This window comes from Varroa jacobsoni, unplaced genomic scaffold (genome assembly GCF_002532875.2).
Source record: "Varroa jacobsoni isolate VJ856 unplaced genomic scaffold, vjacob_1.0 scaffold_195, whole genome shotgun sequence".
Classification (NCBI taxonomy): Eukaryota; Metazoa; Arthropoda; class Arachnida; order Mesostigmata; family Varroidae; genus Varroa; species Varroa jacobsoni.
Genome location: NW_019213097.1, coordinates 13,466 through 40,065, shown reverse-complemented (window position 1 = coordinate 40,065; position 26,600 = coordinate 13,466). Strand labels below are relative to the sequence as shown.

Genomic DNA, 26,600 nt, shown 5'->3' with positions numbered 1-26,600 from the left:
AACTAAAGCTTTATAAAAGCTAATTTCTTTCCGTTAGCTCAGGGACAAAACTATATTTACTAAGAACTTACCATTTGTATGGGACAAATACGACGGCAAGAGCCACTCCGGTAGACGTCACCCATCCGAAGTAGCGCACCGACTAAAACAGATATTTAGACGATATTACAAAGTTAAATATACTATTATAAAGGAAAAATAATAATACTAATACTTGATTTGTGTTATGTGATGTTTGTCAAAATATGTACAAATGTTGATTTAAATGGAAACCGACTAGGAATCAACCACAAATTAATTTGACTTAATAGAAATTATACTGTCTAGTTCAGCATCACTCTAAACTGTATTAGGATTATGTGCGTTAGCAGTATAGTTCGCGTAGACACATAGTCACACTGAGCTTGTGATTGTCGAAGATTACTTTTTTGTTGACTTTGGAATAACTTGCCTAAATCAAATCAACCTTTTACATGATAACGGAGAAGAACAATTTCACGCTAGTCAATGTTATCTTCACTGATACCTTTTTGGCCGGGCCATATGCCCCGCCTAGGAGTCCTCGGAGTTCGGACCCACCTTCTTAATGCTTGTAGTTCTGTAAACCTTGGCGGATTTATGCATTGCCGTTTGAGTCGTTCCGCAACCAGCGAGCTGTTCCTTTACAAAAAGGTAGTATCCCATAAGGACGCCGACTACATATGAGGCAACGTGTGCGTGCGGCTTGTAGTAGATCGCTTTCATCATTGCCATAGTTGCCCTGATGATTTCAGATAAAAAAGGATGTAACGATTTTCGTCCAATCTTTGCTTGCGGTATTCGTGTGATGAACGTCAACAGAGATACTAGAGGATGAAATTAAATACGGTCATGTATCAGCTGTGTAAATCAGGTCATCCGTCTCAGTGCTCTGACCCATACAACGTTAGAGATTAATAAACTAGCAAAGGTCGATTTTGGAGAGCGCATCAAAAAGCTTTTAGGATGCTTTTCTGACGCACCTATTAGTTCTTCGGAGCTGAAATTAGTTTACTTCAAGAGAAACAAATCAGACCTATATACTCAAATACCAACTTTGTCCTATTGCATTAGCTAGCAAAAATATGGAAATCCGGTAATTTTTGACGCTGCAGACGCGCGCATTACTTTCCACAGACCCACGTCGAACCATAAAAAACAGCAAAAGCTAGCTTAGTTATATTGTATAAAGGCCACTAGCAGAATAGGGGGTTTCGTGAGGAACATTTCGAACGGCCGCATCGTGAGCCGAAGACCACTGAAAAAATTCTAAAGATTAACCAACTTAAGATAAAAAAGAAACCTCAAGAAACGTTTTTGTTGCACACTTACGAGATCTGAGGCTGTGTATAAAGTGACACCGGCTGGTAGGAATTCACGTAGGCCTGCAATCAAGATTTTCTGTTTGTCGCAATTCATATCGGTGGGCATGTAAGAGTAAAATTAGAATATATACACAATTTCAAAAACAAAATACAAAGTCTCAAAAAATACAAAACGCATAGGGCACGGTAGGGATTTATCACAAAGAATATATAATAAGCGAAGTGAAGGCGCTAAACAGAGATATGAAGTTAATTACATTTCGTCGTTGCAGATGATTAATGTATGTTTTTAAATGAATAGCAGTTGCCGCCATGAACATAGCGAATAAAGTTAAATTAGACCTATTGAAACACCTGATACTAAGATTAAAAGAGCTGTAATAATCATTTTTAACCATTTAATAAACATTTACCGAGTACCATGTTGGTGCAATGCTTTTTTTTTTTGTTTGGTGCATTACCCATTTTGACTAACTTCAGTTCTTCACGATCCAGCTTGGGATGATTAGCTGTAGTCTTCAAAAAATAGACAGCCTTGTCACTAAACGATTACTTCCTATACGGAAGTAATGTATTAAATTGAGAACATAGATAATGACGTTTTTTCACATGACAAAAACGCAAACCCTCCATTTGAAGTCTAAAAGTTTTGAAGTCTAAAAGTGAATGAATTTATTATGTCTTTGCCATTGCTCTTTGTGAGCTTCTCTTATCAGTCAATCAATTTAGTTAGCTCGTCTTGCCAGAAATTTTCAGGTGTCGTCTTCATGGATTCATCTGTCCAATTTTTGAGACCCTATGTAACGTCAAATGCACTGCTTTGCCAGTTCGAAGCCCATTTGCCAGTAACCAGAATGAGAAAAGAGCCTTCCACTCAAGCTCTTGTAGGGCGCGCTTGACGACTCTGGCCATCTCTACCGAGCCCCAGTCACTACTGATATACATATCAATGCAACTTAGCTATACACAAATTGTAATTGATCGTATCTTTTTCCCAATGCGTAAGAGCGTCCTGCAAAACGCAAACTATGTTATTCATAGGATGAGAATCTGGCTTAGTCTTAAGTTTAGCTTTCCCCCTAAAGCTATTTTTTCCTTCTCTACTTTATATCGAAATGGAGACACCATTTTTAGCCACCCATATGTGCTAGCTTTCAGGTATCATTTCAGAAAACAACAAAAAATCCTGTTTCCTTATGACCTTCACTCAGTTTATGGATTTATAGACAAACATGGATTCAAAATCCCTGCCTGTCGGTAGTCACATGATTGCAGTTCACCTTCTAGACAAATTAGCTAGTTTTTTGTAAGCCGTTTTTTCTTCAAAGGGCTTTTTTAGCCACCGCATAGGACGTATATGGGAGTGGTGCATCCTTCAGTTTCATAATACCATTATTGAACTTCGCAAAGTACCTTTGCTCATGGTATCCACACATGAAATAACTGTCTCAGAAATACAGTAGATGTACAAAAAGTACCAGAAACATTTTTCGTTGGAGCGTAAACTCGAAGTGGAATTCTATTTGCTGCATAATGACATGACGACGGTCACATAGAGCAAGGAACGGAAGCACTTTTGAATGTTCCGTAAAAGTAATCGAACGCTGAAAAAATAGAAATAAAGCGAAGACATAAAAAACCACCATTACTTATGTTCTAGTCTAATACTTGCTTCGGGCAGTGGGTCGATAAAAATGTAGAACGTACTTGGATTCCTTACCTGCAGGAAGACAATTGTTGATGTAACACCGATTAGGGCCGCGGAGATGAAAAGTGCCAGTCGTGGCCTTTTTGCCAACAGTATAGGAATCACACATATAACCATGTATATTTGCCAGTCGACCCCTACGTACCACGTATGCTGTAGGCACTATAATAGCATTCAGGAGGTAGAAGCGATTAAAGCCCTGACCTAACAAGACAAAGGCCCTTAGTTCGAATCCCGACCATGTCGCATCATTGTTTTTGATCGAAACTAGGCCTTGCATCATACTTGTGTTTTCAATATTTTCTAACATTGCGTTTGACCCCCCTGAGCTCTCTTGGCCAACATTCAGCTAATAAATTACATCAGCCTGCTTGATGACTTAATGAAGTTGCGTCACAATTCGCATAAAAGGCATGTTATTGAATTTTATGTGAGCTTTTTAGGATATGTTTTTTATATACGGACATGAGCCTTCATACTATTAATGAATACCAGTTTTTTTTTTCCATAATTGAGCTGTTTTGAAACTGGATATTGCGTACAAATTCAACAAACACTGACCTCGCATTCTTAAAGCATCCGTTGGTACATGTGTTATTATGTATATAGAAAGACAATATATATAGGTCAAGCAAAATAGATGTATGGCTTACACACGCTAATTGCAAAGCAAAACGTGACAAAGATGAATAGAATCAAAGTTGTGTAAAACAGATAAACTACTATAATTTGTCTAACTACTGGAATATGGCGAAAAAAGCCTGTACCATGTCGAAGAAGTCACTCAAGTTGTTGATATGTAGCAAAACCTTCCACCAGTTGCGTTGACAGGTCTCAAAAAATGGTCCGTAGTGCTCAGCTGAAACAGAAGGACATAACACTGTGCTCCGTCAGTACGTCTATAGACCTTTTTGTTTCTTCATGGTTTTAGCTATTGACCGTAGAAATAGAAGATTTTCCATAGGCAAGATATAGCCTCAACATACGCTTGTCCTTTCAACTTGAAAGTAATCATAGCATAGAATTAGCACAACTTTAAATGGAAACGTATTCAAAAGTACAATATAGAGAAGGTGAGGCGAAAGCTTTAGCACGATTTAAAAAAGCCTCTGAAAAAGTATTCTACCAGTTGAAGATATCTTCGTTGCACGTTTGTTGAAATTGCAAGAGACACGCAAGCTATTGAAATAGCGAACGAATGATACATTTATTTGAAAAACGCACCCTAATACCAATTGTGTATTTCGACAATGTCTGAAATATAATATTAATAAAAAACATACGTCTGCTATAACTGAGGCCATGTAACGTGGCCAGCGCTCCGCTAATATGTTATTTATTGCAATAATTTGCGTATCTGCTGCTACTCTACCAGATATGAAATGAAGATTCTGCAACTGGAAAGAGACTTTTCTTCAAACCACCCAGAAATTAACGTAATCCTGTAATGTTCCGATGCCCAAACTGAATTTAGGTCACTAACCCTGCAAAGGTCCATCGAACATCAATGGAACAAGCAACCAGCATCCAAGGACGAACATTAGCGGCGCCGTTACCCGTATATATCTTGGTGTTTATAAAAACAGACATAAATATTTTCAAACAGATTATGTCAGAAACATGATCACTCACGTTTTGTAACCATGAAGACCAAAAGTGTAACCAGAAAATGATCTAACCCTACAGAGGACTAAACAATAGATAATATCTAAAATAGAATGCTAAATCTAGCCAACTTTATCAATACAATTTAACTACATTTTAACATACACAGAAATAACTTTAATAGATTTCGCGTTTTTTTTTTTTGTCCCTAATACGCAGTAAAAATATTGCAGCGTGCTACCTCTAATTTTCAGTCAGTCTCTTGCCGGTCTGCGTCGTTCTTTGAAGACCCAGCAACATACGAACGACATTTCCGTGTAAAAGGACTCAAGTCCATTTCGATCAAAATAAGAACATTTTCTTCCTTTTAATTAAAATGTTTGATCTTAAAATTTCTATTGGACCTGCATTTTTATATTGAATTGAGCGCTTTTGTAATAGTTTTGTAGTATTAAAACATGTAGCCACTTCGCGTAAAAAGCCCTATCCTTTGCGCATGTATGCCTTCTTTTAGTCCACTTTGAAAGTGCTAATATCATGCTTTTTAAGACAGATTGTTAGGGGATTCCCGAAACATTACGATACAAATAGATGTATATTCTTTCTCGAACATAACTCGTTAAACAAACTGAATAAGTAACGGCATCAATACGAATAGGGGCATATATATATATATATATATATATATATGTTTTTTGTTGTTATATGTATATATAGATATATATGCCTTGAGAACTTAAGGACTACGAAACTGAAGTTCGTTATCAAGCTAGAGTTGAAGACACACTCCTTTATTCCTCAACATACATCTCATACTATTTACTCATTGTTTGCTTAGGCCATATTTATCAAGTTACGCAATATGCCACAAAGTACCTCCGTAATAGAAGAATAACAATTTTATGATGAAGTGACAGTTTCGCCCCCTTTTTTTGCTCGAACTGCAAATAGTTGTAGGCCAGCAGGAGACCACTATGAAATAGAGATAATTTTGTGCACTTAATTAGTTCGTCGTTACGTTAGGAATTATTCATAGAAAATGCATCGATAGAACTAGGTTAGGAATGACTTACACGTAAGGAATCGTACGTTGTTTGTTTTTCAGACGACCTTCATTTTTTTGCTAACACTCAAAACGCTATGTTACGATCAAAACATATCACATCGTTTCCATTGACAACATTTTGTAAATTAACAATTTTAGATGGCTTAAATGATAGGAAACATAAAATTTTCCAGAAAATTAGCACCGTTGCAACTTTATGTGTGAGACAAGCCCCAAATATTAGCGGCCTCCTTTTCAAAGTAATCTTTGCAAAAGCAAACAAAAAATTCCTGCGGACGTACTCGAGACGGAGTCTCATAAATCTTTAGCGGAGTTTCGAAAATGAACTTACCTCATATACAAAAAAGTTTGTACGGCAGGATATGCGTTACCAACGAGACACCAAAACCAACTGCGGCCGAACTCCATCGCGCGACCCAGTTCGCCTTAACACGTGGCAACACATCATGTTATGAACAATGAAGTTACTATGAACTTAAGCTTGAAAAGCCTGCACCACCCACTGGTTACATAGATTTATATTGACACCGCTACGGTTTAGACGACTTTCCGGTATCGTAATAGCGTTAACACAATTTTTGACCTCAAATGTATACTGCGAAACTCTACTTCTGCCCGTTGCGCTAGACACTGATTGTACAATTGTGGATATGCAGCTATCCGTAACTTATAAAGATATAAAATATTATAGTAGTACTTAGACAATGACGGTATAATGACGTTATTGAAAACTAGATAAGGGCTTACCGGTGGCAGAGGGCTCGATCGTAAGATAACCATGACCGAGGATAATCCAACAGGAACTAATGAACCTGATATTTTTGGTAATATTAGAACACTTTGATAAAATATAGAGAAATTAAGGCTATATAATAATAGGCTCTAGTATAAATTACGCCGTGACGTAAAATAATATATCGATACGAAGATAAATGGGCAAACAAGTGGATTATTTGCATTTATCAGAGCGTTGATTAGTCGCTCTATATCCGATTAAGGCTATAGCAGTACCTTACGCCATGGAAGAAAGCTAGCTTCTTTTGACTCGTACTCATATCCTCATTGCCGGGAACATGCAGAAGTCGTTCCGTGTTTGATATTGCCGAAAAGGTCTCGATGTAGAATCCCGTAGCGCCGGCTGAAATGAAGTCGCTTACGTTGCGCCTAGTAACAATTCAATTCGAACAACTCACTACGCGCTCGTTACTACCCGCATCGTATTAAAAGGGGCAAATGCCATTCTTCCATACAAGATAATCGTAAGGATATATATACATAAAGGTTTTGTTTGACATAACTCCGGATGATCAAATCAACACCTTTATTATCGTTGTGTACTTCGATTAACCGCTAACTTTTTAAAAATAGCAGGAATGGTTGGGGTGGGTCTATTGGCAAGTTTCCAAGCCCAACAAGAAAAGAGCCCGTATTAGAACAGCATCGTTCAGCCAAAGAAAAAAAGTATACTTCCACAATGTGTGAGGTGGTACAGCGTGAGATCAAATTGATGAAGACAGGGACAAAATGTTATGAGAACTTGTACATGGCGTGTCAGATAAGGACGTGCGCAACGCTGACCTATATTTAGGAGCGTAGAATGAGATTCAAAAAGTTATATATATATATATATATATATATATATATATACAAGTAGATTAAAACATCGGTGCCACCGAAAAGAGAATCGGTGCCGAAAAAGAAGGAAGAAAGAAGAAAAACAGACAGGCTCCACCTAGAAAGAGATTAGATCATTATTGGTGAAGCGCTAGCGTTGATAAACAGTTGCCCTTTTGGTACTGCGTTCAAGGGGCCGAGTAAAGACTATACCTGAGATACTTTGGGCGAGGCTGGACTTTTGTCCAGCCTTTCTTAAATAAACATCCAACGCGCTAGCCACGATCACAAAGGACACCAGAAGACTAAATGAGCACCTGTAACACCGATGTTTTCCCAGCGAACATTATATAGGTATCGTAAAATGCATTATTTCTTATATAAGTAAAGCATTTTTACAAACTTTGTTCGGCAAATGTTGCTTCAACATCTGACGATACGTTAAAAAATGTATCTTTACATTAAACATCCACGATTCAATTGATTATACGTTGCCTGATCATTGTTCCTCGTGACCGGGTCGAATGAGTCTTCAAATGCTGCACATCGATCTTCTCATCTTTTGTCTGAGGCTGCCGCCTCCGCGTTGTTTCCAGAGCGTATTTCGAAAAATAGAATTATGACAAAGATCGCGGTAGTGTAAACACTGGCAGAGATATTTTTTATACAATAAAGTAGTGACTTTTCCTTCTTGCTGGTTAGTTTGTAACGGAAAACACGTATGTGATGGCTTAGACTATATTCGAGTTACGGCTGCATACGAATCTGATACAGGACAAAAGTGAATATTGACTTACTTACATTAGAACCTTCTCATACGTTTTTAACTTAGGCTTGTCCTTAACAACACAGCCCCGAAGGCTTCCTGTGAGGCCGAAGTCATTTGCAACTGCAAGAAAAATGAAATCCATCATGAATATTTGAGAGGCTTACATCTTACCTATTTGACAATATATTCCCAACACGAGATAACGTATTCGTTTTCCTCTAGAGTTCCAAATGTAATCGTAGTACCTATATAAAAAGGCTACAAACGCACTCGTTCGACTTTTGGCTTTATCATGCCCATATATAGTGTAAAAAAAACAAGCCCACATGAGCTCATCTGTTTTAGAACTCATAGTTAAATTTCCAATGACTTCAGGCGTTTATTATTCAAAATCTCAAACCACGGTGGTGTGCATCGATAGTGACACTTATCTTAAAAATTATTATTTAGGAACTTGTTTAACTTTACATATAGAAATGGTGTAATCTAAAGCGCATCTGTATGCTACCTGAATTGACAAGAAGAGACAGATCATCGGAGGGACAGGTTGAAGGTACACAGACCCCGATACGAAGTCCATGTGACACGTCTTGATTTGATTCCAGGAACACCTGCAAATCCAGCGTCACCTGATTCCACGAAGTTACGGCATAAATTTGTGTTACCAAACTGCTTCCAAATTATACATCATTGTTATTAATTGGTACACATTCGCCTAAGTATACAGATTTACACGGAAGTACACAGACAGTCAATGGGCGTGTGTTGTTTTTCCTTCGAAAATATATATTTAGGAAGTACCACGTATTTCTAAGAAAAGTATACCTTAAATAACAGGTGAATGTAAACATAGCCATATCAATCGGGTATCACCCATGTTTAATCATTTGTAAGTTTCAGCTGGTGGAATGTTCTGAGGTTAAAGGTTGGTTAATAGCCCATATCTTTCTACAACATTAATCAAATGAAACTAGATATACCTCTTATCATTACAGCCTCTACTATTAGGTACATGTTGAAAAAGTAATCAGCAGTAGAGACTTATACTCTTTCAGTTAACAAGCTGGCCAATCAATTATCAGAGACGACATTGCAAAATTCTATAGGCACTTACTTCATCCGGATCGTCAGGAGCAAACTTTTCCGCAAATCTTTTCATCGAAGCCAGATCAGTCGGTTTCAGAAACAATGAACAATATTGACCACGAAACAACTCCAATCCGCTGACATCCCTGAAAATCATGGAACCTATTCAACTTTAACATCAAAAAGCCGACATAGTCAATAGTATGTCACAAAAATAGAGGAAATTTGAATAATCTTGTCGCAACGACTATTCAGGATGAACACAACGGCTCCTACATTTATTGTTTGTGATTTCTATCTACCTATTATCTACCGACTAAGACGATTTTTGTTAAAAAAAAAAAAAAGAAGAGTGAGAACGCCTGCGTATGTAGGTGACGAATAATGAAATATCGTATGTTATTCTCATTTATTTAGGCAACGAATGCGACTAAAGATCCCCCTCTTTTTCTATTCCGTTATTTTCACTAGGCAAAACGTGGCTCATTCTCTAACTAAATTTCATAAACGTTGTAAAAAAATTAAAAAATCCCCTTAGACTATATTAAATATCCTGAAAACAACCCAAATTACGCCTTAGGCTGAATGTATTAGCGGTCGACTAAAATTCTGTAATGTGTAAAATGCTCTAGTAACAGTTTTCCCATACCCTTTTCAAATATAGACTACCCTGTACTTCGTCGTAGTCGATAATGCAACATTTGCTAGGCGCTTTACCAAACGTTTCATATCAACGACATAACCTATTGCTGTTGTCACCATTTTGCTAGCTACCGCTCGACTGGGGTTTCATTTTTCGAGAGACAACTGGACCTTGTTGAACCAGTTCAGTGCGTGCGCTTAGTTTCTTAGCAGGATAACAGATGTAATTCGAACCGATACTAGAATCTATATATGATTTATATAGTGCACAAAGGAATTATCTAGAAAACGAGCAACCCCAATCTAAGCAGTTATCGCTTCTCCATCTTGTAGGAAAAATAATCTCTCTGCTATATGAAGTATACCTCTTGGTACCTTGTCCATCGGTATCGCCGCTGACTGTAGCGTATCTAGTTGAAATAAAGTCCTTTGACTTACACATTTACCAACCATGAAGCTATCCAATCGAGAAATCGGCTCAAAATTAAGCTGCCGCCTCAAAGGTCCGCTGAGATAAATGACGAGGTTCAGCAAATCTTTGCTTCCCTCGAACGAAGTCTAAAAAGATTATAACTAATCCGTACGCCTGGTCCGACATTTCAAAAACCTGCTGTCCTGATAGGTCCTTAAGGCAAATGCAAAACAATAGTTCCAGATTAAGCGAAAAACCTATCATTTATCCTTGGGAAGTAGTGTTCTTATTATAGACAGGACCTGCAAGGACGCTGACACGGATCAAATATAGAATATAGCATGTGTCCTATATAAAAATTGAATGAATAACTAGATCGAATGAATAAATCAAAAAGAACTAAGCGGATAATACCGTAGTGAGGTCGAATGCATCTTGCAACAAGAACCACTCACCCATAAGCAAAATGATTTGATAGCATATTTATTTTTTTGCGAAAATTCCAATGTCAATTAAGGTCTTATAAGAAATGGTGGTTTAAAAACAAGGATTAGCCGAAATGTGGTTTCTATACCCCTAACTCAGTGCCAGTCCTATACGATCACCTGTATCCTACAATTCCATCAGGAAATGCTCATTGCAAAGTTGTTGGCACGTATTATCTTTGAATATGAAATGGTCAAATTAAGCCAAACATTAATCACACATAATAATGGGTTCCCCTAAATAACTTGTATTGATAACGTACGTTAGAGAATCGCAAGGGACGTTCGATGCCGTAAACTCTGTACGACATTTTTTTATTTTATGGTGCTTTCTAAGATTTTAAGAAAAGAAAACATACAGGGGCAAAATCTGCCAGAGAAACATTTCGAACAATTTAACAATTTGGGAATGGGCGTCTAGCAGTGCGTCCGTTCAAGATGTGCGTATACCTTGCAATAACATACCTGGGTTCCTCTTATTGCTATCTAGATTTTGATGAAATATAGGCTCGTTTAATAGGATATCGAATACGTTCCAGAACGCCCATTTATTATCCTTTTGGCCCATCCAGCAACTGCTTACCAGAACAAAATGGTAAAAAAAGGTAATATATTTGGACATTAAAGACTTACGATGATATAGGCAGAGGACGCAGTTGATAGTATTTTTCTTGTTATATTTCGACGGTGCAGACTATTGGGGAAGTGATAGCAGGCATTGAATAATATGGGCATAGGTGGTCTAGTTTTCACTAAAAACCCATGGAAATCCTCACCATACTTCTACATACAAATCTGCCAGAAGTAAGAGCATTAAGTCCAAATGTACACTTGAAGCTTCCTTATAGGTCTACATTGCTTGCATTTCTGGTGTTTAATGCACGGACTTGACTTACCCACAATTCCCATTTAAAAACAGCTGTTGTCGTATTATCGGAAACACGATGCTTCAGAACATACGCACGCTACGCTGTGCGTACGTACGTATAGTGTAGGACAACTCAAATGCTGTAGTTTTTCGTGCAGTAGTTTTTGCAGAAGAAAGTCGACACCCCAATCCCATATTCACCGGCTCTGGTCCCCTGCAACGATTCCTATTCCTCAAGGTAAGGAAATGTCACACGGACAAGCTTTTCGACACGACGGAAGAAATTATAGAAAAATCGCTGAAGAACTGGGAAAAACGGTGGTATAAATAAACAGATTAAGACGAAAACATGAATTGGTATAATTAAGTTAATATTCATTAATTTTATCGGCTTATTATTTTTAGGAAAAATCTGAGTCTTGCAGAATAATGCTAAAAAAGCGCTACCGAGGCGGATTCTTATGGCGGGTACAGCTGTAAAAACCACACAGCTTTTAACGGCGACGTAGTTCCCTTCGCTCCTGGAAAGCGAACTTGCTGTCGTAACCGCCAACAAACTGTTGGCCTTTTGCAGGCCAACTGCTCTTACTACTTAGTGTCAAAACAGCCTACGAGCGTATTCAATTAATTAGATCAACGAAATCGTGCACCGCATAATTATTAAGTAATTAGCTATTATACTACGTAATTGCGTACATGCGGAAGTTTGGGCAAACTCGTAGCGATCAGTTTCCATCGTTGCAAGCCAGCAATCCGGTAAAATTTATAGCATATCGTTCATCAGGTGCCGAACTTAATATCCACCGGATTGCATTGCCATCAACGATCAGAGGCTGTGACTTGAAGTCGGATGTCGAAGACTTTTAGGTAGTCGCTGGCTATCCTTCGAATATACAAATGATGTCTTCGCCGAGTTAAGCGCATTCTAACTGACGAATTTCTTAAGAGAGTAGCAGGAAGAAAAAACTCTCTTTTTTTTTTTTTAAAAAAACTGCCAGCAACCAACGATCAGCAAATTAGACAACGAGCTGATTTAGCATGGGACGAGAGCCCAAATGGGCAGACCACACGATATGTACATGATCAATGCTTGTCTCGCTTTTGTAAAGCAAAATTTATTAGATGCCATTATCAGCAATCATATTTGATCTCTATCTAGTCTCGACATTTACCTTCAGCATCGGCGTTAACCGTTCGATCAAACAGCTGGCTGTCAGCACAACACGAATTTAGATCACAATATGTTTCAAAGCTTATGTGCCAAATACGTGATCCACTAAGTTATCATGGCGACAATGTGATACGGTCTAAACAAGTACTATTTACCCGAGGCCTGCCAGCTTATCCTCTGCAAAATCAGTGATCCATTTCGTTAGAGAGACAAATATTCAATTTTCTTTTGGAGGCTCATGTCAATACAGGGTCTGTTTATCGTCACACAGCTTATAGAACATTGAGGAGATCTGGCAGCTGGAAAGAACTGTCATTGACAGCGCAGCAGACCAAACAGGGCCAAAAAAAATACAAGGGATCAATCAAGTCGTCGTGTTAACATTTCAAAACTTGTTAATTTGTCTGTAACCGAAAGCGTACAGTCATCGGATTGTCGACGTACGGATAAGTCAAAACATTAAGTGTTACTTATTTCACGTATAACACCTCGTTTTTCACTCTAATCCGTAATTCCACAGTCCCTATCAGAATATATAAGGAAACCATTTGCTGTTTGGTACGATCAGAAATGTATCTCTAAAGTTTTCATAGGACTTGTTTAGGGATCCTAATGTTTCACATAGAAGAAAATCTGTTGGAAAAGATATGTTTTAATGGGTGTTACAATGGATGGTAAAACTTCAGTCGTTTTGATTGACTTAAGCTTAAGAGTAGCTATAGTCATTCGCGAACAAAACGGATAATGCCAATGCCAAGGTACAATAACTATAGGTTGCATGTTGTACAGGTACGACCCTTAGTCCTATAGCCAATGAGGATGGTAATGGCAAATAACTAGCTGATACGACTTAAAGGGTTTGTCACTTTTAAGGGTAATACATTGTACTTTAGACGACAACTTTCCCACGCACTACCTACTAGCTTCAGCCGAAAGATAAGAACTTGAACGTAATCGATAACGAGATTGCTAAATCGTATAAAATAGTTGAAGGTTGTTGCGTATTAGAAAGAATAAAGGCCACTGTGATTTGTTCATTGCTCACTCTGTGCTGTTTTCGTTAGGGTAGTCTCTTCCATTTGTTGTCCGAAGCAGTCAGATCTGTGCCAACGAGAAAAGTTGAAAACGTTAAAACCTAATCAATGATGAGTTAGTACACTTGATAAAGTAACTCATTGTGACCTACCTGGCTATCGTTTTAAGGCATTGGTTAAACTGTCCTAGGTCAGCGATAGTTCCCGATGCCAGACCCGAAGGCGGACGACCCGTTGCGTCTAGCACTGAAAGCATGTGAAATAAACATAGTTTATTTTTGACATGGCACTTAGCTAAACGAATCGAAAATACCTCTCTAATTAATACGCGCAAAATAAGGCTCGAATATTGCAAAACTAAGACAACTACCTACACACACACATATATATGTATATATACTTTTTTTCCTCTACAATTCAGGACCGGAACCGTATTAAGTTGTATTTTAACAATATTCCAGGCACGCACAACGGAAGTCCTGAAAAAGGTAATGTTGAGAGATATTTTGTGATTTGAAAGGCCAAGTCCTGCGTGAAAATTATTTAACTAAATCGACTGCAGTCATGTTCCCGTAGCATATTTATTTTTCAAAAATCAGATTAGACACTCTTTTTAAGTAAAAGAATTACTATGTAAGGTCACTCAAGTTAAATAACGATGGCCTTTTGCATTCAACGCAGTCATCATTGATTCGTGACACATTTAAGTTAAATAGACATTGTTAAAATCACTGAAGCGTCTCATTTTAGACAAGACACACGAATTGTTACACAGCGTTATAAGGCAAGCCGATCAAACGAACGGTTGAAATGAAATCTGGTAATTACACGTTTATATTATAATATCCGTAATCAATTAGCTGTTAAATTCGTTTATTGTTTGATACCGTATTACAAACTCTTTATTTGTTTTTGCAAGGATAAGCGATCACAGTTGGGTAGTGGTCTTGCGCTTCTCGCACGCGTAGGCGGTCCCCGCGACCACTTCCACTTCCGCTTCCGCTTCTCCGTCAACTTTTGTGTAAGCCTTCGTCGCTTCCTTTTGATAGCACCCCTAAAACAATATTCATTGTATGATTTGTGTTTAAGGGGGCAGGTCACTGATTTGATGCACTCAGCAGAGCGAAATATGCCGAAATTACGCACGCCTGTGGGCAGGCAAAGTTCCATGTAGCGTACATATGGGTGTAATTGTTGTACGTCTCACAGGTCATACATTTATGATATAATTAAAGACAATCGAGCAATGGCTCACAATCATAACGCTCAACTGTATTATGTAGTCTGTAACACAACTACCCTTCGTACCGAAATGACCATCAGCGTCATTATTATCTCACTCAAGGTGATATATCTGGATAAGCGGTTCAGATAAAAAGAAAAAACAAAAAAGCTGGTCTTAAACTAAGTCAGCTGTGTTTTGCTTGGTCTTACTGCAGGCCAGTCACTTTATATATGCCATTTTTATGGGTTGCAATCAAATACCTAAATATTGAAATACATAGGAAATTTGTCTTCCTCTTTCTTTCAAACGCTGCGAACAGGAGCCGGTCTAATATATGATAATTAGCTCACGGGACAGTTTTTGACAAGTATTAGCATGAGAACACGAAAGCTACACAATAATAATCTGCCATTTTAAAAAGACTGCATACATTGCTATTAACTTACTTAAAAATTCCGAATTCTACAAAATATCTGCAAAGGTTCAAGTTAGCTTAATTGACTTTGAATTTCCACACCGAAATATTCTGCATACGATTGAATTGAAATCTTTGACATATTGTAGTAATGCATCTACCAGCATCCCAACGAACACTAGTGAAAACCTATTTCAGCATTTGCTAAAATGAAAATGGTACTTTTAAATTTGGTTTTAAAATAGCTATTATGTAGAGCTTCCACGCCGGTAAAATTTTAAGTTGTGTGGTTCTTATAAACTAATAGTAAAAACTCGTCGTAGGGTTTCAGAAACGTATTTCTGATGGTCTCGATTCTAAAAATATTTTTTTATTAATACAAGTAATAATCTGATGTTTACGAGATAAACGTCAGATTAATACTATCTGATGGCACTTATCAACCCTCATCTGTAAAGGCTGAGGTAACCAGTCAACAAAAAGTGTTTTCCCTATGAAAAAAAAACGCAAAATTTTCTGTGGAAACAAAACTCAAGATGTTCTCATTGTGGCTAGCTATGCTAAGTTATACCGGTGGAGATGATGTCAAATCGCTGGACAGATGATGTTGTTACAAGGGGGGTTACTCGAATCTCCCATAATTTCGAAATAACGGAACCCGACGGTGAACAAGAGATGATACGTCTATTATTGAAGCCTACTCATAGCAACCATCTGGTAAAAAATGTATGGTTTTAGTCTCTTCTGTGACACGCACTCTTAACAGTCTATATTTACGCGCGTTTTCTGGCGCACTTATATTTGCTCTTAAAAGATCACTCAAAACGAACATCAGATGGTAACAAATTGATTGCCAATAACTTCGCTAACACAGATGAAATGTTTTAATAGAACGTGTGACAAATATAGATAATTTCTGACTCCCATAAATTGTTTTCTAAATTATGAGTCATTGTGTAGTGATACTATTAATCTAATTAGCCAGTGCCCAAATAAGTACCTATATTTATATGTAAAATAACGTATCGATCAGATACGAAAAAAGTCTGCATTTTCACAAAAAACAAATAGATTTCCTTTAAATTACATTCAGCATTTTAGCCATACTTGGAAACGTACTGGCCGTTTCTATATCGAGATGGCGTTAAAGGCGTCTACCTTAAGTAGGACGGGTCGCAGCGATGTCACTTGACAGGTAAGATTTGGCAGTGGAAGATATGGTGCCATTGTTCGAACGCCATTATTCAGACATAGGATAGAATGCCTTGAAAGATTTCTATAAAAAATCATGCCATTTTACAATTTTACCACGATAATGGCACGAACGCTGACTATTTATGATCAAGACGCATTGTCGGTGGTTCTGTTACTTTCGCTATGGAAATTTCTATGTACAAGTTGGTTTTCGTAGTGGTCGACCAAGTACGGAAGAAGTTGATGAAATTGTTGCGGAAGTTGAGCAACACCAACATACGAATAGCCATCATATTGCCAATGAAGTTAGACATCCATTACCAAATACTTTTAAACCATTTGAAAAAAGCGCCTATAAAAAATAGGTTCGATATTTTGGGCGCCACGCGAAAAGACGCACAGGAATTTAGTCTATCGTGTTTCCGTCTGCGAAACTTTACATAAACACAGCGAAATTGAGTTTTTTCCAAAGCGGTTAATCACGGATAGTGAAACATAAATCACCCACAATGTGAATGTACAAGTATAACAAAAAACATTAGAGATAATATGTGGTCTAACCTAGACTGACGCCAGAGGACGTGATGCCCTAAGCTGTTGTTGAGATTAAAAAGAAATCGGGCATTATAAGTAGTTGCCGTCTTACAGAACGATTGGTTCGCGCCTCGACTGTCAACAACTGACAAGCGAACTATAGCTTACTGGAGAAAAAAAATTAGATGTTGTCTTCTACCATGACCGTGCCACGCAACAGTCATCTTTGGCTACCCGGAAAAAATGGAGAAAAGTTAAATGGAGAAACATCCCCCGCATAGCCGAAACCCTGTCTTCTATTTTTGTTTCTGCAGAAATTCATGAATGGCGTTCGTTTGGCTAAAATGGGGTGATACAGATGTCACACGTCAGAACGTTTTGTCTAGAAACCGTAGAAGATCGTACTAATAAATGAGGATATTACCAGAAAAATTGAAGAGAATCATCGGTCGCACATTTGTCGTATCTAAAAATCTAAAAAATATACCTCCAACGTGGGCCAATATATATGTTCACACATCAGAAAATAGCTGGTATATACTGAGGCTTTGGTTTTTTTTTTTATACGATGGTTAAAGTGAGCGCCTTTAGATAGGACAACATATATAATGCCTTGCAACAAATTTGCAATTGTTGCTGATGTTCCTGTCAGCGAAACATTTAGAAATCACGTACACGATTAAACTTTTGAATGGGTTAAAAAATAACCTATAACTGCAAAGCCGAAACGGTGTCCTAGAAGAAATCAGCAAATACAAACAATTAACACAACCCGATATATGGGCTGGATTTGGTCCCTGCAACAAATCTCTGCATGGAACAATATAGGTCTCAAGACGATGGGCTTCATATGCATATGATGTTCTCGTGCCATTCGTTTCAAAGGAATGTGTGGAACGGAAGCAGCCACGTTTTAACTAGCACGTTTTCCAGTGGGCAAAAAATCAGTGTTGATCAAAATGTAAAGCTAGGGATGACTGCGTAAGCGTTCACTGTCCAAAATCATTGACTCTAGCCGTAGGTAGGTGAGCCACTTACTAAATTATTACTCCTTCGCATGGCCTGGCGTACTTTTGTTGCTAATTAACCTAACGCATGGGAGAATCAGCAAAGATGCGGTATCGAAGTTCAATTGATAGACGGTTTACAATCGGCACCTGCAGAAAGGCTGTTTTCTAAAACTATTGTCACAGCTTTCGGTATAAAATTCCAGATAAATAATTTTGTACAACCGTTGTACAATATGTTGCCATAGCGGGCATTCGTAACCAGAGAACGTGCGGTGGCACAACCAGAGGGCCTTACAATTTAAAGGGTACAGCAAAGAAACACGCTTTCAAGCTTTTCGATTCCAACGATATAAGTCACGCCACAGAAAACCGGTAGGCGATCACGGGCATGTTGCGCACGCAGTATCCCGTATGGTCAGCTAGCTCGTGGTTTTAGCTCTTGTTCCATTGCATCTACTAGCTTTTTTGAGCGCAACGATGCAACGATTGAGCTGAAGCTCGTAGCGATCTCTTATGAAACCCATACGGAGTGAACATTTACTGGCTTTCTACGAATGCAGAACGTCCGGTAAGCCTGAGGCCTTTCGATGAGAGAGCCTCACACCCCATATAAATCAGCATTTTTATATAATCCTACTACAGACTGGAAAATTAATTTCATACAAGATTAATTAGTATTCATGCGGAGTCCTTTGCTCAAAAAAAAGAACCTGGTTTAGCTGATTCGATACAATCTCTATATTATAAAACCGAAAAAGAAACAGCAACTCGCTTTTACAGAAATCAAAGCTCGCTCATAAACTAGGGTCTGCTTTTGTTAGAGCCACGTATTTATTTCTATAGCACTGGTTGCGTCAGTGAAAAAACATGTCGACGTAAGTTAAATGCGGATTAAACGCATACGTTTCCACCGGATCAGAACGGAGCACATATGATGGCAGGTTACATAGCTTATTCCGTGTGCGAAAATGAAGATCAGACACGGGCTGATGCTTGTCGTGATAATGATGATGGTGAGGAACAGGGTAGGACGAAGTCGTGGCTAATAAGTGAGCCAGTTATCACGCCGGTGGGTATCGGCGGGGGGCGAGGGGGCACAAGGATGGTCGACATTGGTGTCGCTAAAAGTCAGTAATCTGTTGCTACTGCCGCTGGTGTGTCCAGCTATTCGATCGAGTCACCCCCAATGTGACGCTGAAGGCCAACCGTGAGGGTCTCTTACCCAAAGCGTTCGCGACGCGGCAAACACTGTCACATGAAACGCTTGGCCGCTTTACGTGGGAAATCAAACGATACCGGCTTGTGTCAAACTACAATGACTCTGCCATGCCGAAGGCGGGTAGCTGTAGTGTGTACGATATCCACCAGAAGGCACTTTCGTCATTCGAATATTCTCAATTGCTTGACTAAACTATAATGGAAATGGATCCATTAGCACACATCGTTTTATTTGAGCACGAGTTGATTGTCTTATAGATGCGTACTCCTGTGTACTGAAGTTAGCTGGATGTTTACGAATTCTCAACTCAAGGCTCATCCATTATTTGCTTTGATCGTTATATCTCGATAATTTGATTGCTGGTGAACATTATTAGCGTCTACAGATAGAGTGCTTCTAATTTCAATTTTGTAGTTTTTCGTTGGTGCAACACTTTACTTCGACTGTTACCTCTTTGTTATCTGTCAGAAGAAAAAGGCGCATACTGACCAATTTATAGTGCAAAAGCATCCCTCAATACTTAATGACGTAATACAATTTCTGTTCTGCCGAGCTGTTTTTTCGTTAGAAGGTTGTATCTTCCCTTGTGATAGTAGTGGTGGTGGCCTGGGGGTGATCTGCAGAGATGGTCCAAACTTCTAACACGATTTTACAAGCATGTCAGTTGCGCACGGCCACCGTCGGCGCACCATTTTGTAACGGTTATTTCAGCGTTCCCTTTCGACAAGGAAAAGGCCAAATTCTCTAGCATTCATAAAATGGCGTATAGCACAGTGTGTATAGAAAAATGAAAAGTCCTGTTGAAATACAACATTTTGATTACTTCATGAAGCTCTCGTAAATATGTAAAAAGGAAATTTAGATTCCTTCAGTATGTTGAAATCTAGAATATTACATATAAACAAGCAGCAGAAGGACGAGCAGGTAACCCTGTATAACGTTGACGGTTCGACGTACCAGTATGTTAGTCCAAATCTTTGTCCTGCTCCAGGTGGCTGTAGTTCTGGCGCATCTGATTTGACCTCGTAATGCTGCTGTTGCTCGCAAATACGAACCCCAACAAATTCTCTCCAACGAATCTGACAAGTTACCTCTGATCGAATTTGAATCACCTCTCTAACAGACGACGTTTAGTTTGGAGTAACGCCTTATAGCAAATCGGTAAGCTACTAAAGTTTGGAAAAGTCATTTCGGCGCCGAATAAGACATTCGTAGGACAAAACAGCCGTAGTAATATACTATTATGCTGAGCTCGCTACTAGGAACTATAACGTCATTGCGCCCGCAAAGAGCAGTCGATCTTTTCGAATTTACTCAAATTTTACGCCGAACTTTACAGTTCGAAGGGTGTCGATCCGCAAAACGCCGATCACCATTAGCACCTAACAGGGTAACTGGGCTCACTTGAGCCCAGTGGTATCCTTACCAATACGGTCTAACGTTCAGCCAACTCCAATGAAGCACCAGCAAAAAATCGAACCCTTTACATACGAACGTCGTATTACTGATGGCTACCATTTTTTTTTAATGAAATTAACGTAAATAGATGAACACTTGTGGCAAACAAATCCGTCTTCATGTGAAAACAGACAACCTTCTTTGGAATTTTTTTATTATACCGATCTCAGATATCGTTGAGTTGGCTTGAAATGATTCTTCAGCGGTATTCCGCCGCTGGATAGGAACTCTAACGGATTATTATGTTTCTTATTGAGGATAGGTCTAGTCGTATAACGGAAGATTTCACGCAAAAAACAGAAGTATCACATGAGCTATACGTACACATCGATTATATCAGTTAAAATGAATAACTAAGTTGAAGTCATTATGGCGATGACGAAAATTTCTTTATGATTTAACGTTTACCGATATCTGAAAAAGGATCTGAATTAAAACATTTTGATGCTTTCAGACGTGTTTACAGTTCCTTTGAATAGTATCAACTTTAATACGGTTGGCGTCAACTACAGCTTTAAGTTATAATATTGAATTTGTAAATTATCATTACAATAGTTAACCTTCCTTCAGAAAATTAGCATCTAAAAATAGTCAATAGGTTCGCATAAGCCTAAAGTCGGTAAACGTGCACGAATCCCTCCGACGATGCGGTGGCAACACCTTTGCCGGCCAGCGCTATTCACATACAGAGTACTGGATTCGGATCATGGCACAGATACATTTATCTCTTGCTGGATGTCATCAGCCGTCTGATCCAAAGATTATGCAATTCTGAGCGTACAACATGCATCATCTAGGTGATGACATAGACACTGACTGGTCCTGGACCTTAAGCACACGAATCGACCAAAATGTATTTCAAAGCACACGTACAGAACAAAGGAACATACAGAGCAAGTGACTCTTGTCCGCAACTCTTGCTAAAGCCAATGAGGTAAATTACAACAAGCATGGCAAGAAAAACAAATTCCAAGTGTTCAATCTGTGAACGTCAGCGAAGGCTGGGCCAACTCTGATGAGGCAGGCGTCTCCGCTAACGTAAAAAAAAAGTCATACATCTTTGCTTCCCATACAAGTACCTCGCTGCTTTTGACTCACAGTAAGCGATATCATTGATTACTATGATGTTACATTAGTCGCGACTGGAATCATTTATGTCCTTCACGTGTATAATAATATATATTTCTCGAAAGTTTGCTACAAAACAGCAGATACGTAGACCAATTAAGTTATGTAGGTAACTACAAATGTCGTTGCAAACCAGAGATATAAACGAGAGTGTACAGAAAATGTCTGTCTCACCTCCTAAACTCGTTTTATAATAGTAATCAATGGTTTGAACGATAGATTATTTGGAGAATATTTATATATAAATCAATGCTCATTTGATCATAAATTAGTGTCAGAGACAACGATATCTATCTTATATAGATGCATGGAAACGTGTCCTTTTCAATTAGATGAAGAATGAGATTTGTCTGAGACGGATTATCTGAGGGCCGCCAAGATCTTAAAACGTAGACCCTGCACTTTTCTATTGCATATTTGCGTCCAGTGGCAAATAGGAACGCTCATTTTCACATATATTTCAAGTATACTTTATTTATTAACAGCAGCCTGTAATGAATCCCTTTAGTCAGTCCACAATCAGAGGTAGCGGTGAGGTTGCGCTCCTTGACTGATAAGCTCTGTTCAATTCAGATTACACAACGCAACGGCCAGTGCCCAAATTTAGCTATAGGCGTGAATATGTATTAAAAAAAAAACGAACATGTGCATGTCAAGGATTGCAAAATTGGGCATTTTTCTCACACCTGGATCCATAAGCTTGTCATCAACCACTGTAACAAAGTATCGAGGCGAAAATGTTATGTAGAAGTTTAGTCTATTTAAGTTAGTCGCTAATCGACCTATCGGCGGCAGCAGCAAAGCGTTGACTAGGCTACGGCTTGAGAAAATCTTTTCAGGAAAATAGGCAGTGGTACACGGTATTCTTATATATGGCTATATCGACATTAGCCGAGCGCCTCTGAGTGAAAAATAAATTATGGGCTATTATAGGATTTGCTTCTGTTTGCAGTCTTCGATCGAGCGACTATTTAATAATTATTATAGTAAATGAAATAAACATTCAGTTTGAGATACGTAAGACGTGACTGCCTATACACCTGTCTTATTTTAAAGCCGCATTAAAACTGGGCAGTGCGTGAATGCTCTCGTAAAAAGTCCACCTTCAACGATATTATTTCCTGTCGTACCAATGAAGTGTGCAGCAATAAGTGTGAATCCATTGAAGTCATATTTTTCTTCAGGACAATTACGTCAGGGGCAAATATGCGCTGTACGCAATGATGTAGATCATACCCCTTTCACGATATTTGATTTTAAGAATATTTTAGTAATTTATAATTTACGTGCCACTGTACGGGGTAACGGCTCGAAATGACCCGAAAATAACTGTAGCAATAGAAAACAAATAGCATTATTGTTATTTCTATTATGAAAATCTCTCAACGAGCATAACCGTTATAATCAAAATGACTTAGTTTACGATCACAAGCATAGACTTACTCTTCAGAGCCCACGGTTTCATTGTTCGTAATGCAACAACCCATCGTAGCAACGCCTGGGTGCAATTTTCGTCTATTCGGTCGAGAGCATTTAAGGTTAGTCTACTACCTGTCACCTTTTCCATTAGTAAGTCCATAAGGGAGCCTAATTTAGACTCAAAATCTACTCTTGTTTTATTCTCTGCAGGGTTCCCAATCAGATATCCAGAGCGAGCGTGCGTTATTTCTCTGTTTTCACTGTTGACACCACTTCGACCCTTATCGTGACTGTCACTCACAATCACTTCTCTATTCTGTGCCGAATAGAATCCAGTGTTGAACGTATTCCCTGACACTTCCCATTCACCGCTTTTGCTTTGTCCTGTTGAAGTTTTGTCCAGAACTTTGTCACCTGTACGCGCCTTCGCTTCGTCGCTGTTGTCGCCTGCCACTGGTTCGTTCGCGTTTTGTCCGACATGAGCTTCCCCCACATCTCCAGTGCGCGCGTTATCCTGTGAAGCTTCTGCACCGCACCTAGAGATTGACACTAAGGCCGCGCAAAGGAGCGCAACCAGAAGTGAGCGCTGGCGCATCTTCGCCGGTCGGCCCCTACACATAGAATAGTCCAGCGCTACCGGACGCATGCGGTGTCCCCCTATAGGGTGAACTGCCGCAATTGCTGGCGGCATAACGGTAAACAGCCCTTGCACCTTTTTGCCCCTCTGCTGTGCAGGCTTGTCGTCGGATTGGTCTTCTTAACTGATTGGCTCACAGCATCATTACCATCCGTAAGCAGTAGACACAGCACGGCTGTGCCACGAGGCTACCAACAGTGTTACGGGTCGCCAGAACGCCTGATCGTTGACCGGCTCAGATAGCTACAGCAGACGTATCGCCGCCATGATCTTACGCAACGCGCAGAAGCGCAAGTTATCATCAACACGTACACAAGACGACCGTGGTCATTACTTATACCGACTTTACAAAGGCAGCAGAAGTCCGTCATTGGATAAAGATGAACAAGAAGATACAGAAAGCAGAAAAGTGATTGACAAAAAGGCGCTCATAATAGTGTTTTTATTCCAGATGGCTCAGATGTTGAAATGGCGCTGTGTAACCAACTGTTGGCCGCGTGTCTGATAAGCATACACCATTGTTGTGTTATGACAGGTGAAAAGTTAAAGTTTAAGTTAACAGCAGTAATCGCGGCAAAGAAGGTGCTGGATGCAGAAACTTTGCGTTAAAAAACCTAGTTTACCTTCAGTACCTGTCGCGGCCGCATTAAACTACCAAAAGCAATGATCATGGAAATGTTCGCCGCTGATGACTGACTAATCGTCAAGTAAAAACGAAGTCCTTTAATGATTGTTCCCCTTGGAAAAACCCCGAAGCGAGTATTATTAAATAAGATGTATTGTGCCAACGAGACGTAACGTCATATTGAGCAGTTAAGTACGCGATAATACGCATCATCAACAACGCCATGTAAATGAAATGGACAATAACTCAACGCTCCAAAGATTTCGTAGTCCGCCGATCATAAAACATTGTACCGAATGGATTCCGGTACGACGATGAATCTAAAATATACTTTTTATATATTTTTTTCATTGTTTTGGACATCGGGCAAAAGAATATAGCGTAGTTGGATCTCTTTGGCTTTGTCTTTAATTTCATACGTAGAAAATCATTCAAAGTCGGGCTTTCAATAAACCGGTTGACTAGTACGTGCGAGCAGTCCACCGCACGTAGCTGTTATACCGAAAGAAAAGAAAGCTGCCTTTCCCGTTACGCAACATTGCCAGCGCAGATAGAGGATCACACCTGGTATCACGGCTTCCTCTGTAAACTCGTTTACATAGAAACACGATTCAGAGTTCAAGTTTGCCACGGTGCAAGTAACACTGGTTCGATCATCATAGAGTCGTTCATAATATACGAGTAAGCATGTGACAAAGTCAGAACAGATATTTTGTTATCCGTCAGGACCCAATATAAAAACAGTTTCTCAATCGATACCCAAAATGCTCACTGCAATCAAACAACAACAACAACAAAATCGGACCTCAACGATGCTACCTACGCACGATTTGGCCATGCAGACCACACTCGGGATCATTGCCAACTGATATATATATATATACGCGTTTATACGTATTGTATGTCCATTGGCTAGTTCGTGTGTCAGCTTAGTCATGACACAGCTATGATAGAGCTGGCGTATGCTACATGCAGCGATATGTTCCTGTGCCTGGATACATGGCTATCATACCATTGGGCTAGCATACCTTGAACTTGATTTTCCCTAAGCGTTGGGTCAACATAACTACATTGATTACATTAGCAGCGAGATGAAAGGGGGTCAAATAAAAAAAATAGAACCCCTTTTACCATAACTTCTGTCAAACTTGTTCTGATTCGCAGATATTGGAAAGCAGCTAACAGTGTTCCATGCAGTTATTATAATATGTTGCTGTGGACGTTATTACTCGGTAAGGAAGAGTCGTTGTTTTTCTCTCTGTGTTATCAGCAGTAATGATGAATTGGGACATGTGTAAAACTTTTCGCTCCGGTGACCCAATTCAATACACATGGCCCACATAATGTATTCAACACATGTATATACATTTGTTGCTGCCATGCCTAATACAATGGGCAAAATTTCTTTCAATGAAAGCTATAAAGTTCCACGAGGTGACTCAGTTATAAGAACTTAGAAGGTCTAATAGATTTGCTCAACGTAATCTTGGCTTCGGGGTGGGTTGAGCTTTGAACGATTCACAGCTACGGATCTCAATGTTTTTAGCTCTTATTATTTGTATCTCGCGTTTGCCACAAGTTCGAGCCTTTGTGAGGTCATTTTTTTTTATCACTATACAATTTGAGTCCTTGACCCTTTGAATGAAACGAAACGTTCAACAGCGTAATTCAGCAATAAACTGCAATAAAGTAATATTATTTTCAGTCCATTCATTGTTGTTCCAAGTGCAAGCTCACAATAATCGGAGATATGCATTATCCACTATGCCATCAAGCACTATATACAGATATATATATATATATATATATTGATAATAACTTTCTGATTGCTTCTTTGTGCAGGATCTAATCAATTGCAAGTAAATCAAGATTAATTTTTGAGAATACAAAGATGCAGAAGCAATTGTAAATCGGGAAAGTTCCATCCCACCAA

At 39.0% G+C, this 26,600-nt stretch overlaps 1 protein-coding gene across 5 annotated transcripts in view; it reads right to left on the bottom strand.

Annotated features, from left to right (window-relative positions):
- Nucleotides 1-24,006, bottom strand: part of LOC111273266 (nose resistant to fluoxetine protein 6) — a 28,630-nt gene extending 4,624 nt beyond the window's left edge. For 4 of the 5 annotated variants that reach the window (XM_022854973.2, XM_022854970.2, XM_022854976.2 and 1 more), the window contains exons 1-16: nucleotides 23,430-24,006; nucleotides 13,956-14,049; nucleotides 9,220-9,337; nucleotides 8,614-8,734; nucleotides 8,138-8,225; nucleotides 7,550-7,653; nucleotides 6,734-6,860; nucleotides 6,470-6,534; nucleotides 6,054-6,147; nucleotides 5,533-5,628; nucleotides 4,535-4,617; nucleotides 3,819-3,931; nucleotides 3,064-3,213; nucleotides 1,351-1,403; nucleotides 580-760; nucleotides 72-142 (exon numbers count right to left, since the gene is read on the bottom strand). In XM_022854973.2, coding sequence (XP_022710708.1) covers nucleotides 72-142; nucleotides 580-760; nucleotides 1,351-1,403; nucleotides 3,064-3,213; nucleotides 3,819-3,931; nucleotides 4,535-4,617; nucleotides 5,533-5,628; nucleotides 6,054-6,147; nucleotides 6,470-6,534; nucleotides 6,734-6,860; nucleotides 7,550-7,653; nucleotides 8,138-8,225; nucleotides 8,614-8,734; nucleotides 9,220-9,337; nucleotides 13,956-14,049; nucleotides 23,430-24,000 — 2,129 coding nt within the window. In that variant the 5' untranslated portion in view covers nucleotides 24,001-24,006. The remainder of the gene's footprint in view (nucleotides 1-71; nucleotides 143-579; nucleotides 761-1,350; nucleotides 1,404-3,063; nucleotides 3,214-3,818; nucleotides 3,932-4,534; nucleotides 4,618-5,532; nucleotides 5,629-6,053; nucleotides 6,148-6,469; nucleotides 6,535-6,733; nucleotides 6,861-7,549; nucleotides 7,654-8,137; nucleotides 8,226-8,613; nucleotides 8,735-9,219; nucleotides 9,338-13,955; nucleotides 14,050-23,429) is intronic. The other variant, XM_022854983.2, reaches the window with a different exon arrangement.
- Between the last annotated feature and the right edge of the window lie 2,594 nt (nucleotides 24,007-26,600).